Source organism: Echinops telfairi, unplaced genomic scaffold (assembly GCF_000313985.2).
Source record: "Echinops telfairi isolate 266 unplaced genomic scaffold, ASM31398v2 ScPeMD7_29;HRSCAF=101, whole genome shotgun sequence".
Lineage (NCBI taxonomy): Eukaryota > Metazoa > Chordata > Mammalia > Afrosoricida > Tenrecidae > Echinops > Echinops telfairi.
Window position 1 is genome coordinate 8,982,456 of NW_022103926.1, and position 13,700 is coordinate 8,996,155.

At 59.4% G+C, this 13,700-nt stretch overlaps 1 protein-coding gene across 3 annotated transcripts in view; it reads right to left on the reverse strand.

Moving 5' to 3' along the window:
- Positions 1 to 953: 953 nt before the first annotated feature.
- RAB36 (RAB36, member RAS oncogene family) overlaps positions 954 to 13,700 on the reverse strand; it is a 15,441-nt gene continuing 2,694 nt past the window's right edge. The window contains exons 3-11 of one of the 3 annotated variants that reach the window (XM_045289604.1): positions 11,092 to 11,183; positions 10,033 to 10,098; positions 9,789 to 9,890; positions 8,076 to 8,140; positions 6,133 to 6,184; positions 3,946 to 4,027; positions 3,593 to 3,683; positions 2,158 to 2,258; positions 954 to 1,900 (exon numbers count right to left, since the gene is read on the reverse strand). In XM_045289604.1, the coding sequence (XP_045145539.1) occupies positions 1,604 to 1,900; positions 2,158 to 2,258; positions 3,593 to 3,683; positions 3,946 to 4,027; positions 6,133 to 6,184; positions 8,076 to 8,140; positions 9,789 to 9,890; positions 10,033 to 10,098; positions 11,092 to 11,183 (948 nt within the window). In that variant the 3' untranslated portion in view covers positions 954 to 1,603. Of the gene's footprint in view, positions 1,901 to 2,135; positions 2,259 to 3,592; positions 3,684 to 3,945; positions 4,028 to 6,132; positions 6,185 to 8,075; positions 8,141 to 9,788; positions 9,891 to 10,032; positions 10,099 to 11,091; positions 11,184 to 13,700 lie in introns of all 3 variants that reach the window. The other 2 variants (XM_045289606.1, XM_045289605.1) reach the window with 2 other exon arrangements.

Below are 13,700 nucleotides of genomic sequence, written 5' to 3' on the forward strand. Positions count from 1 at the left end.
TGTGATCTGGGACGTGTCCCTGGGCTGCTGGCGCTCGGAGCACATGACGGGAGGGGTTGTGGACTTGGGAGTCACAGAGCCAAGGAACAGACCCACTGGAAGCAGACCCCATGCTGGGATGGGGCAGGGGACCCACCAGGTACAGACCTTACACTGGGGTGAGGCAGAGACCCCACTGAGATGAGAACCTATACCGGGACCAGGTAGAAACCCCCCAGGAGCAGATCCCATGTTGGGGTGGGGGCAGGTGGTGGACCAATCAGGGTGTGGAGGGGGTGCTCAGACCACCTTCTCAGGTCAGGGCTGCTGTAGGACTCGATGCCTTTGGGGTGGCGGAGAGAGAAGGCAGGGCAGGACCACCCAAACTGCAGGGGTGCAGGGAGGAGCAGTGGGGATGACGGAGCGCCCGGTGTCCCCTCTAATGCTATCCTGGAGGGTCCATCCTCCCTCCGTCTGAACTGAGTCCTGGAGGGCCCATCCTCCCTCCGTCTGAACTGAGTCCCAAACCCTAGGGAGCCAGGAACCAGATGGCACTGTGACATGGGGCATTGTGGGGCTAGGCGTGGCTGGCAGGCCATAGTCCCCCATGCCATCTCTCGGGCCCAAGTGTCCTGCACAGACAGCCACCAGGAAAGCTGTGTTGGGGCTGGAGGAGAGTCCGTGCAGGGCTAGATTCCCAGCAATGTCCCTTGTGTCCCCAGGCTACCAACTAGTTCAGCATGACTTACAAGAAGCTCATTGTTCTTCAAGCACTTATGTTCACTTAAAAAAGTAATGACAAGGCCCAGCTGCCTTCCCCCACCCCCACCCTGACGCTGTGAGGGTTAGATTCGAACTGGGCCCTGAGGGGTCTTCATAGCTGGAGTTCCTACAGCACATTGCCAGTCTTTCTTCCTGGGCCTTGCTGATCAGACTCAGACCTGCTCCACCCAGGGACTTAAAAAAAAAATCTATTAAAAAAATGCATCTTTTAATAGTGCTCAAGCTAAAAGGGAGTGGGGCACGTGGCCAATAAGTGGGTATTTGCTAGGTATCACAAGATGCACTGCTCAAACGCCTGCCCACAGGAACCTCGCCTTCTGCAGAGGGGACAGGACACCTAATGGGCCCCCTGTCCCGGGCAGGGAATGCAGGCGGGCAGTTATAGTTCGGAGGGTCCGGTGGGCACTGGGGGGAGCAGTCTGATGCCCAGGTGTCTGAGGAAATGGAATAAGGGGCTGATGGACTGTTCGCTGGCATGTGTTCTTGGTCCCTGGTCCTGCTGGTCACATCTCAGTGCTGCTGGGAGAGAGGACATGGTGGCCAAAGCGAGCAGTAGCCCAGGGACCAGGACCCACAGTGACTCAGGAGTCAGGTCACAGATGCCGAGGCCAACGGGGTAGCGTCGCCATGGGGCCACTAGATGGTCCAACCAACAGGTAGCCAGTGTCCAGCGGGGGCTACCTTTAGACCCAGGGGACTTGCCAGGTCAGCAGGGAAGTCAGTTTTAGGCAGGGCTGCGATCCAAGGCAGTGGTTTCAAGTCCTATTGGCTGCAGGACCCCCAAGGCCGGCGGGCAGGTGGTCCGTCCTGCAAGCTGTGCAGAGCAGAGTCCCAACCCGCCTTAGGGGGCCTGGGAGGGTTTCGGATTGAAGGGCCATGGGGCCCTCTGATGATGATGGTTGTCATGGTGACCTGCAGCGCCCCCCCGTGGGAGGACGGGCCTGGCTGAGCAGTGGATGGAAGGTGCAGGGCCAGGCCTCTGTCCCTGCTCACAGACATGCAGGGGTTCTGTGCCGCCCTCCTGGGTCACAGGTGCTGCCCCGTGGGCCAGGTGGGGGACTGGCGCAGGGTGGTTAACAGCAGTTCTGGCTGGAAGGGCCCTGGCTCTCCTTGGCTTCAGGCAGCGTTCCTTCCATTCCTGCAAGGAGGGGAGATCCCGCTGGCATAGACCGAGGTCCCCCAGGCAGGGTCCCTGAGCCTTGAGCCAGGCCCCAGGCTTTGGGCATCCAGCAAAGGCACCCTGCTGGAGGGTGGGCGTTCTGGGCAGGGGCTTGGAGGCGAGTGTGTGGCCAGACCCCATGAAGGAGGCCTGGCAGGGGCGTGGGGGGCCGGGGTGGGGAGGGGAGGGGACAGGGCGAGGGAGGGGTACGCACGGATCAGGCCTGCGTCGCCGACCTGGAGCCGGCCGTTGCTCCTCCTCCGCTCTAGCTCCTGCAGCACCGACTGCTCGAAGGCCAGGGCGGCCACGCGGCTGAACAGCGCCCTCACGTTCTCCCCTGTGGGCCCAGACACCCGCGGTCACACCCCGCAGGTGGGCACCAGGCTCCCCCCAGCAACAGAGCCTACCCTGGGGAGGACTCCGCCCTGCCCAGAGGGAGGACATGGTCTCGCTCATAGAGAGAGGGCAATGCCCAAACCTTGCAGCACCCACCCTATCCCCTCTCAGCCCCCTCACCCAGCACCCTACCGAGTGGTCCCGCCCCAGCAGATCCTCCCAGGAGCTGGCCAGGTACAGGAGCGCTGGGGGAAAGAGAGCCTCCTGCCCTGAGCCTTCCTCAGGGCGCTGCGCGCTGTCTTCCAGACTCCCGGCCACCGAGTCGATGCCGACTCACAGTGACCAGAGAGGACAGGGCAGAGCTGCCCCTGTGGGTTTCTGAGCCTGGCACTCTTCATGGGAGTGGCTAGTTAAGGTGACCAGACGTCTTGCTTTTGGCGGGACAGTCCCGATTTTTAACAATTTGTCCTGCGTCCCGCGGCATTTTTAAAAAGTCCCGGTTTTTGGAAAGAATGCACGACAAGCTTGGGTCTATGGTTTTTGGCTGCCATGTGGCTATTTCGCCAGGATATGAGTTTTATCAATAGTGTTCTGCTTTTGTCCTGCTTTACCAATGTTAAAATCTGGTCACCTTAAGCTAACTCCATCTTTCTCCCTTGGAGCGGATGGTGGTTTCGAACTGCGGACCTTACGGATGTAACCACTAACCACGGTGCCACCAGGGCTCTAAGGACCTTAAACATCAGCCAGAGGAAGTACTCACCGGCCCCACCTCCCAGTACTCATGCCAAAGGCCCTTTACTGTGACCCTACCCATCAGGCCAGCTCTGGGACCATTACCCATCTCTTCCCACCCCTGACCCACCCCTGCTGGGGGTTGGGGGGTGGAGAGGTCCCACAGCCTGCTTTGGCTTCGCTGTAGGGTCTAATATGCCTCAGTGGGGACATGGGGATTTTGACACTTAAAATGGGTTTTGTGTTAAAAACGGCCAGTGTCAGAGTGGAGATTGGGGCTTGGGGATGTTGGTGTCTTGCCCATTGGGGTCAGCAATGGCCATGGGGTGTGTGGCATGGCCTGCGGTGGGGTATCAGTGCTGCCGTGGGGCCTGGCAAGGGACGATGTCACACAGCATGGCAGGCCAGGGGAAGACCCCAGCCCTCCACTTCCTCCCTGAGTGACTGTAGGGGGCTTCACGGGGCTGGGTCTGGACCCACAGCACCCAAGAGCCTGACAGCAGGGCAGGGCCTGGGTCCCTGAATGCGGGATGCAAGCCTCCGTCTGGGCACGAAGGGGCCGAGAGGGATACTGCAGGTGCCTGCCCGGTCCTGACTTACCCGTCTTGGCCGACACCGCCCAGTACTCAGCATGCATCTCGTTGGCCAGGCGCACAGCCTCCACTTCAGCCTGTGCACAGGCTGCCCCTGACTGGGAGAGACGGCGGATAGGGCCCCAGGAGAGGCCGTCCCAATCCTCCTACCCCAAGAAGCCAGCCACCCAGATCTTGCCCCTACCGTAGGAGGCCACCCCATCCCCTGCCAAATGGCGGGGCTCCAACTGCCTCCCCAATGCCTGACAAGACCAAGCTCCTTGGCAAACCCTGTCCAGGTCTATCGAGGCCTCCCCCTACCCCCGAGTTGGATGGGGAGGAGGAGGGAGGGAGGCCTGGGCCCAGCCCCAGCCTGCTTACCAGTAGGTCCTTCTTGGTCCCCACCAAGAAGATGGCACTGGCTCCCGGCTCGTTCTCCCGTAGCGCATCCTCCAGCCACTGCCTGGACCACAGCGGGAAGGGGGGAGGGGAGGACTGAGAGACACCACCCATCAGGAGCTTGGGTGAAGTCTCGGGTCCTTGTAGGGCTCAGGGTGAGGAGGCTGCTTGGGTCACACTGCTGAATGGACGTTGGTCCTGCAGCCTCAGAACCTGGGCGGGACTGGGAGGCATGGGGGACGAGGACTGCGTCACCCGGTCCTGGTGCTGGTCTTCTCCCCAACATCTGAGCCCACCACTAAGCCTGCCTCCCAGGGCTCGGGATCTACCAGACACGAAGGTCCAACAGCCACAAGGGAGCCTGTGTGACATGGACGTGCTCGGCCAGCCACCAGCCCCAAGGCTGGCGGGGCAAGGCCACCCGGAGGCAGCTTGGAAAGCCTGGCCATCTACTTCCAAAAAGCCCACCCAAAGGAGCAGAGCTCGACCCTGAGGCATGAGGAGGCATGGCTGACAGGCCGAGACCCCAGGCAGATGGAGCCAGCCTCAGGCGCCAGACACACACACACACACACACACACACACACACACACACACACACACACGGGGCCCCAATCACGGCACTGTGGATGGACTCAGTGGTGGTGCTACCAGAACTCTTGTTCAAGGATGGATATTCCAGATGGGGGTGGCAGAGTGGGGCGGCTGCACACCCACGCCAGCTGCTGGCTCACGGCCGTTCTGCAGGAACCAGGCCCGCTGTACACCTCCCAACAGAAACCAAAGACTGCACCCACTGCTTTCAAGACAAGTTGACACCCCCCCCACCAAACCCAAACCAAACTGACTGCATCAAGTCGATGCCGGCGCATAGCCACCCTGTAGGACGGGGTAGAACGTATGTGAGTAGAAAGCCCTGCCTTTCTCCAGAGAAGCGGTTGGTGGTATTGAACTGTTGGCTTTGTGCATTCCAGCCCCATTCTTAACCACTATGCCACCAGGGCTCTGCCAGTGGTCCTATAGGACAGAATAAAACTGCTCCTGAGGCTGTCAGTCTTTATGGGAGTAGACTGCCTCCTCTTTCTCCTGTGAGCGGATGGTGGGTTGGAACCATTGACCTCGCAGGTAGCAGGCTAGTGCTTAAGCACTGCGCAACCAGCGCTCCTTCCAAATCCCCTGCCATCAAGTTGACGCCGACTCACAGCGAGAATGTACCTGTTCAAGGGAGCCGGAAGCCCTGTCTCTCTCCCTCAGAGTAGCTGGTGGTTTCGAACTGTGGGCTTTTTGGATCGCAACCCTGCTCGTAACCACTCTGCCACCAGGGCTCCTTCCATAGGCACTACAGCATTGGAAATCCTAGGGTGCTCTTCTACTCTGCCCTCTAAGATTGCTAGGAGTCAGAATTAACTTAAGACAAAAGGTTTCATAAAAAACCGCTATGGAAGCAGCCGGCCACATCTTTCTCCCAAGGAGTAGCTGGTGGATTCCAACAGTCCACCTTCTGGTTAACAACTGAGCACTTAACCCACCAGGCCACCAAAAAAGCACCCCCAAAAACCTCACTGCCATCAAGTCAATTCTGATTCATGGCAACCCTGTAGGGTAGGGTAGAATTGTCCCTGTGGCTTTCTGAGGCTGTAACGATTTATGGGAGTAGAACGCCCTTTCTTTCTCTCGAGGAGCGGTTGGTGTTTCGAACTACTGACCTTGCAATTTGCAGACCAATGTGTAACCAGTATGCTACCAGGGCTCTTTAAATTCACGTTTAAACTCGCTGCCAAATAAAATAAAATAAACTCACTGCCATTGACTGGATTCTGATTCACAGTGACCTTACGGAACAGAACGGAATTCTAGGGGTTCTAAGGCTGTCAGTCTTTATGGGAACAGACAACCTCCTCTTTCTTCCTTCGAGAGGTTGGTGGGTTTGAACTGCCGACCTTATAGCAAACAGCCCAAGGCTTAGCTCACGATTCTACCACGCCCTCCTTCAGATACAGAGGCTGGGGATCTAATAAGGCAGTTGGACAGCAAACATCTAGGGTCGGTGTTGGGGGGTGGGGGGCGGTAGTCCTTCAGTGCCTGACCTCACGCCACGGCCAGGTGGGTTGGCCGCTGCCATGGCCCTGGCTTGAGGGTAAACTGTCGGGGCTGCCAAGATCGACTTGCCTGGTGTGGTCCAGGGTCTGCACGTCCGAGAGGTCGAAGGCTGTGATGATGGCTGGACAGGGAAAAAGAGCTCATCAGGGAGGTCGCAGCATGCCTCGTCCCCGCTCCCCCAGCCCCCACCCAGCTTTCAGGGTCATGGCGTTCAGTGAGGGAAGGCGGGCAGGATGAGCAGGTGGGGAATGCTTGGCTTTGCCTGGGCCAAAGGCTTCCCGCAGAGGAGCTCTCTCAGCGTCCCCCTGTGATGTGGTGACTGGGGGACCCCAGCTCTCAGGCTGCTGGAAGGACTAAGGGAGGGCAGGTTCTGGGGGCAGCTACCATCACTATGGAAACAGTCAGGGCAGGTGGGTCCACAGGGGTGAGAGATGCACTCAGCCCCTCTGTCACTGGCCAGTGCTCAGTGGTGTCCAGATGCCTGCTCTCTGCTGCCCTCTGGGGGGTAGGGTGGGGCTAGAAGGGCTTTCCTCAGCGCCTGAGCTGGGGGCCACCAAGGCCTGAGGTAGAGGGGCTGTGAAGGAGGAGCCTGGACAGTGATGGCAAGGGACCGAGCCCTCCTCCACATGCAGGCCAGACAGGCCATGAGGGGCGACGGCGGGTGTGGCAGAGCTGGGATGCCGGCCCATAACGGAGGCTGCTCAGAGTTTCTGTCTTTATCTTGCTGGAAAACCCACAGTCCTGGGGTCGATTCCGCCTGCCTCACAGAGATGCTGTCAGGCAAAGTCCAACGGTCCCCAAGCATTTCTGCGGCTGTAAAACTTGACTGCCTCCTGCTTCTCCTCAGAGCAGCGGGTGGGTGCCAGCCACCGGCCTGGCGGTTGGCAGCCCCACACCTCCCCGCCACAGCTCAGCGCCACCAGAGCTCATGATGTCTTCCTGACACGTCCCAGTTTCCACATCACAGCTGGCCTGATGAGCAAGCCCGTGGTGAAGAGAAAGCTGTCAAGGATTCCATCTGACAGGGAGCCACCCTCGTGGGCACAGGGCGTGTTGCACGGGGGAAATCTGCTGCTCGAGACCTGTAGAGTGCTGAAGGGCAAGGAGGCCACTCGGAGGGCTCAGGTGCCCCTGACCCCAGCCGTGGCCGTGGCTCACTCCGTCGTCTCGTGTGCATGTGAAAGTGGGAAGATGAAGAAGGAAGGCTGAAGAATTGAGGTCTTTGAATTGTGCTTTCTTTCTTTTTCTTTTACTTTAATGTCTTTGAATTATGATGCTGGTGAAGTCTCCAAAACACCACGTACCACCTGAAGAACAGACGGGCAGCCTCGGAAGAAGTACAGCCAGAATGCTCTTTAGAGGTGAGGGTGGGGAGGACTCATCTCGCGGACCTTGGACAGGTTGACGGGAGAGACCAGTCCCTGGAGGAGGACATCGTGTTGGGTCACGATGGAGGGCCAGCAGCAAGAAGACGGCCCTCAAGGAGATGGACGGACCCAAGGGCTGTAGGCATGGGCTCAGTGGTGAGGATGGGGCAGGAGCAGGTGGTGTTTTCTCTGTTGTACATCGGGCTGCTGTGAGTCAGAACCAACCGGCTAGAAGGTACCTAACACCAGTTGGGTGGCTCATGATTGGAGCCTGCCACTGCAATGCATGCCGGCCTTCTCCCTTGGAAGGTGGGGCTGAGGGGGTGCCCTTGGCCGTGGAGTGGGAAACTGTGCCGCGCCATCCCCAGCCCCGGGCTGCTCGTTCTCCTGTCCCACCTCTTACCTACCTGTGTGTTGGGATCTCTGAGCCAGGACAAGTGTCTTCCCCCACTCTACCCTTCTGGAGCCGACTTGGCTATCCTGGGCTGGGGTCTCATGATGGGCACTGCCCTCTGTTTTCCTGAGCTAAGGACTTAAAGCAAGTCCCACCCACCCCCACTTCCCCACCCCAGCTGCCATGGACCTGGTGGGAGACCTGCAGCTGTCCCAGAGGCTGGGTTGTGGGGCATCATGCCTGCTGCTCACCCTGGGCGCCCCGGTAGTAGGCGGATGCGATGCACTTGAACTTCTCCTGGCCGGCCGTGTCCCAGCTGGGAAGCAGAGAGAAAAGAGGCCTTTAGACATGTGGTCCAAGGCACTGGGGCAGAGTTGAGGAGGAACATGCTGGCGTCTCGGGTCTCAGGGTATACCTGAGAGAGCCATTGCCCTCAGCTCCTTAAGACCTCTTCCGCCCTACAGGGGACAACACCAGAGACACAGTGTGGGAATTGCACCCGATCTGATCCCGCCACGCCGAGGCAAAGCACTAAGGGGTGCAACAGAACAGCAAGGGAATGGAGCGGCGAGGTCCCCAGGGAATGCTGAAGGTGGACTTCAGGGCCAGGGTGTGGTGCCCCAACAGACTGGACTGGAAAACACTCCTAAAGGCCAACAAACGCATTTTTAAATGATGGTGTTGGAGGAGTTCATTGAATGCACGACAGACTGCCGGAGGAACACATGGCCAGGATGCTCCTGGGAAGCGAGGACAGTCAGACGTCCTTGTGTCTACTTTGAATGTGTTCTCGGGTGGGACCAGCCCTTGGGGAAGGACGTCCTGCTTGGTCAAGCAGAGGGGGCTCGGGGGAGAGGAAGGCCCTCAGGAGGTGGGCTGACCCAGCGGCTGCGACACCAGGGTCCCGCGTAGAAAGGATTGTGACGGTGGCCGGGGACTGGGCGGGGTTCCGTTCCGTCGCACACAGTGCTGCAACGCACGCGCGTCGAGAGGCTGGGGAGGATTTGACGCCTTTGGATCACGGTGTTGGTGAGGAACGTGAACTGTGCTACGGACTGCCGGGCGAATGAACGATTCCATCCTGGACGAAGGCTAGCTGCCAGTGAGGTGATCTTCAGGGTCTGGCAGGGAGAGGCTGAGCCAGATCCAGACCAGGGCCCACCCTTTTGGATCCTTTAATTAGAGGAGGGGGCCATTGTCTCTCTCTCCCTGAGCTGGAGCCTTCTAGCTAAGCTCCTCTGTCCCCCTGCCCCAGTGCTGCATCTCCACAGCCTCTCCTGCCCCGCTCTGGCCCTCTGTCCCTCTGTCCTTTCTCTGTCTGGCGTCCTCAGGGCTGGGGACACTGTCACAACAGTGTTGGGAGCCATGGAGGCAAATGTGATGCCAGAGAGGAACGAGAGGAGGGAGTCTGAATGGAGGACCGAGGAGGGGACAGCGCTTGGGCCAGGAGAGTCTGGAGGACTTAGAGCTGCACAAGAAGTCCCCCAGATGTCAGTGGAAAAGGGGGGGATCTGGGGCTGAGCTTCTAACCTCAAGGTTGGTGGTTCAGAATTGACCCGATGGCAGTGGGGTGGGAGGGAGGGGCTGTTCTGAGGAAAGTCAACGAGAGGGCTGCAGGCCTTGGCCCCTGACGGGTGAGGCAGTGGGGCCCGCCTGGGAAGCAGACAGAAGGGCAGACGCTGGGGAAGAGAGGCAGGGGCATGAGTGAGGGCAGTGGTCAGGAGGAAAGAGCCTGAGAAGGGGTGTGGACAGGTTCTACCGCACCCTATTGGCTCTGGGTCTCCCACTGCCCCCAACCCTCTTCACAGCCATGGGATGATGAGGCTCATAGGGATGTGCTGGGGCCAGAGCTTGGGGGATAAGGAACCCGTCTAGAGGGTCCGGGAGAAGAGAGAGTCAGGGAACCGCTGATTTTGTGGCCCCAGGCCTTCCGAAGCCCACCCACAGCTGCACCCACCACTCACATCTGAAGGCTGTAGGGGACCCCAGCGATCTCAAAGCGCTCGATCTCGAAGTCTACCCCGATGGTGGCCTTGTAGTCGCGGTCAAAGACGTTCTTACAGAACCTGTGCGGGCGGCAATGGCAGAGTGGCCTTCCGGGATGGCTGAGCTTCACCCTCAAGGGCCAGACCTGGGATAGCTTTGCACCTGCTTCTGCCATCCCCAGGTCTGATCCTCAGGACAGAGCACAGCACTGGTGGGGTGTACCTGTGAATGAGGCTGGTCTTCCCAACATAGAGGTCCCCCACGACCACCACCTTGGAGAGTCGGAGCCTGGAAGACACGTGTGGATGCTTGGTGGGGCTGGGGGCTTCAGTCTCTTGCAGGCTGACCCCACCCTGCCCTTTCACAGTGTCCGACAGGTCATCCCATCCGAGTGGGCAGAAGCCCGGCTTCCCCAAAGTCCCTGTCCTGAGGATCAGACCTGGGGACGGCAGAGGCTGGGCAGTGGGCTGGGGTAACCAGGAGTCACAGCATGGTGTCCAGGCCCCGCTGAGGGGCCCAGGCAGCTGATGGGGCCCGTGGGCAGGAAGACATGGGTGCTCGGTTGTCGGTGTTGGTGAGGCAGCCTAGCACCCCACAAGCTTCCTGGGACAGAGACCGCGAGGGCCCCAGGGCTCTGATGTCCACCCTGACCCCACCTCCCAGAGGGCAGTGTCATCATCTTGACTCCACCTCCATGAGGGTGGGGCAGTCATCAGGACACCCCCCCAAGAGCATGGCCATGTCCACCCTGGCCCCACCTCCTGGATAGAGGATTCTGTTTGCTGGCCCCAGGCTGCCCTCTTGTGTTGCACAGGGTGGGTTGGACCTGTGTCCCATAGGGGCAGTGGTACCTCGCAGGCCATGGCTGAGACCCCTGGTCTTGAGTCACAGTCCCCACATGCTGTTGGGAGGGACCTCGGAAACAACAAGCTCCCAGCCCCTGGCCCAGAACCAGCTACCTCAGACCCAGCAGCTTTTCTGGGCGGCTGTGGAGGACCCTTGGCCAGGGCACCTCCAGGCCTCATGTGGGGCCTCTGCCTGGCCTCTTCACACCTGTAGGAGCTGCTTTGGACAGAGGCAAGAGCAAGCCCTGTTGATCCCAAGGAGGGGCTGAACCAGGGACGAGGGATCACAGGGGGGGGCGGTGATAGATGTGGGGGTTGAGAGAACATTCCCGATGCCACCATAACAGTTATTCTGAGACTGGAGGCGGGAGGGGGCTGCAGGCATGGACATGAGCAGAGGCCAGGGCGGGGCCTCTTCGTCCACTCTGGCACTCACCCGACGGTGCCTGTGTCCCTGCGCTCACAGGCGGCGCTGACCTTCTCATGGAAGTGTTCCTTCAGCTGCAGGCTGGCCTCGGGGGTGTACCACTGCAGCAAGACAGGTACCAGGGAAGAGGGCTGAGACAGGGTGCCCTGCTCCCCAGCCCCCCACCCCTACACAGAGAGTGACCGCAGACTCAGGGCTTGGCCAGGCCAGGACTGCTTTTGAATCCATGGGCCGGCCAACTGCAAGGTCAGCAGTTCGAGACCATCTGCTGCTCCGCGGAAGAAAAACTGGGCTTTCTACTCCCACAAAGAGTTAGTCTCGGAAACCCAGAGAGGGAGTTCTACCCTGTCTCGTCGGGTCTCTATAAGTCCGCATCGACTCAGTGACAGAGTTTGTTTTTCCGGCTTGGTAACTGTTTGGAAGGGGCCCGAGTAGCGCTGTAGGTTAAGCAGCGGGCTGTTAATGACAAGGTTGGCCATTGAAACCCAGCCAGCACTCCCTCAGGAGAAAGAGGGGCAGCCCTTTATAGGGAATCGACTGGATGGCAGTGGTTTGGTTTGGCCTGGAGGCTGTGCTTGTCTCCGTAGCTGGGAAGGAAGGGCTGAGGGGGCGGAGGGGGGCTCTGAGCACTTGCCTGTGTGTCCTGCCCTGGCCTTCCGTGACCCTGGCCTCTCACGTCCCCGTTTAGAACGTTCTGGGCTGTAGCCGTGCCGCACTACACATGGAGCCCTCGACAAGTGGCTGTGGCGACAGAGAGGCAACAGCACCCACTGAACAAACCTAGCACCCATGTGAGAGGGCCTATTCCGACTCAGCAGGACCTCACGGGGCAGGGAGAACTCCTGCACGGGGCTCTCATGGACATCGAGTCCATGATGATGCAGTGACCCTGCAGGACAGGGCAGAACTGCTCAGGTGGGTTTCCCAGCCTGTCACTCTTTACGGGAGCCGAGAACCCTGTCTTTCTCCCTTGGCAGCGAGCCGGTGGCTTCAAACCGCTGACCTTGCAGATCTCAGTCCGATGTGTCACCATGATGCCACCAGGCCCCCACCGCTGCAGGGCCCATTCGGACACAATGACCTTCTAGGGCAGAGCGGAACTGCCCCATGGGAGAGGGGCATCATGCTTGGCACAGCAGAGGGAGTGAAGAAAGAGGCAGGCCTTTGAGGAGATGGACCGACACTGTGGCTTCCACAGGGGGCTCGGGCACAGGAACCACAGTGCGGAGGGCACGGTGAGGAGGGCACGGCCGGCCGGGCAGGGTTTCCTTCTGTTGCACGGGGTGGCTATGGGTCAGAACTGACGACGACAACAACAACAACAACAACAACAACAAATCTTTATGGGAGCAGACTGCCTCACCCATCTCCCTCAGGGCGGCTGGAGGGCTTGAACTACGTGTCTTTCGGTTAAGAGCCCACTGCTTAACCCACCGCGCCACCTAGGCCCCTTCCCTGAACGCACAGAGCTTCTTAAACTAGGGGTCCTGACCCAATACGGGGTCGAGAGACTGATGCGGGGTACTTGAGAACATTTGGCAATGGCCAAATGCTTCGAGAACCACACATGAATTCCAAATCAAATGCGTAATGCAGGCGCCGCGTCTCCGGCAGCGCTTGCCCGTGTGATAAGGTTCTCCGGCGAGATGGGGTTCACAAGTGAAGGCAGTTGAGGAAGGCCTGGCTTAACGTTCGGAAAAGGGTGATCCTCCCAACCTCAAACTGCTGTTTGGTGACATCAACTCGGCACAGGACCGAAGCTAAGACACAGTGAGGACTTGGGCGTGGGGTCGGTGCTAGACTGCTGACTGCAAACCCACCGGAGGACGATGAAGCAAGCTGCGCCTATAGAGTGATGACCTCGGACACCTGGGAAGGCCGTCAACTGGATGGCTACCTGCTGGGCCGGGGCCACTCCTCGGTGCAGTGCTTAGACCTGCAATGGCTACCCTCCCTCCGGACTTGACCCTAGCTCACAGTGCCTCTCCCGAAATCTGACAGTAGATGAACCCTACCTTGGCCTGGCAGCCTCTCAGGGCTGGTTGTGACTTTGGCAGCAGGGGCAGCCGAAGGACCGCGTGAGGGCAAGTCACGTGTCCTTCTGGGCCTCAATTTCCCCATCTGGGAGATAGTCTCGCTCATGCCTATGAAAGGGGCCCTTGCAGGATGATGGGTGACCAGCTTAGCCTGGCGGCCCACATTCACTGGGCAGGGTGTTCCTGTCGCTGGCCACACAGCTTCAAGCAGATGGGGGTTGGGGGTGGGCCGGGGCAGTTCTGACGCCATGGGTCAGTAGTGGAATCAAGCCATTTCAGTGAAGAGTGAGCCCTGGAGGCATAGTGGTTAGGCACTGGGCTGCAACTGGGCTTCTAACCACAAGGTCAGCAGTTCAAGACTACCGGCCGCTCCTTGGGAGAAAGATGAGACTTTCTCCTCCTGTTAAGAGTTACAGTGTTGGAAGCCCACAGGGGCAGTTCTACCCTGTCCTATAGGGTCAGCATGGTCAGATGCACTTGATGGCAGTGAGTTAGTTAAAGTGAGGAGATGGGGGAAGAAAGGATCAAGGATAGAGCAATGGGCTAAACATTAGGCAGCTAGCCAAAGGCAGAGGTTCGAAA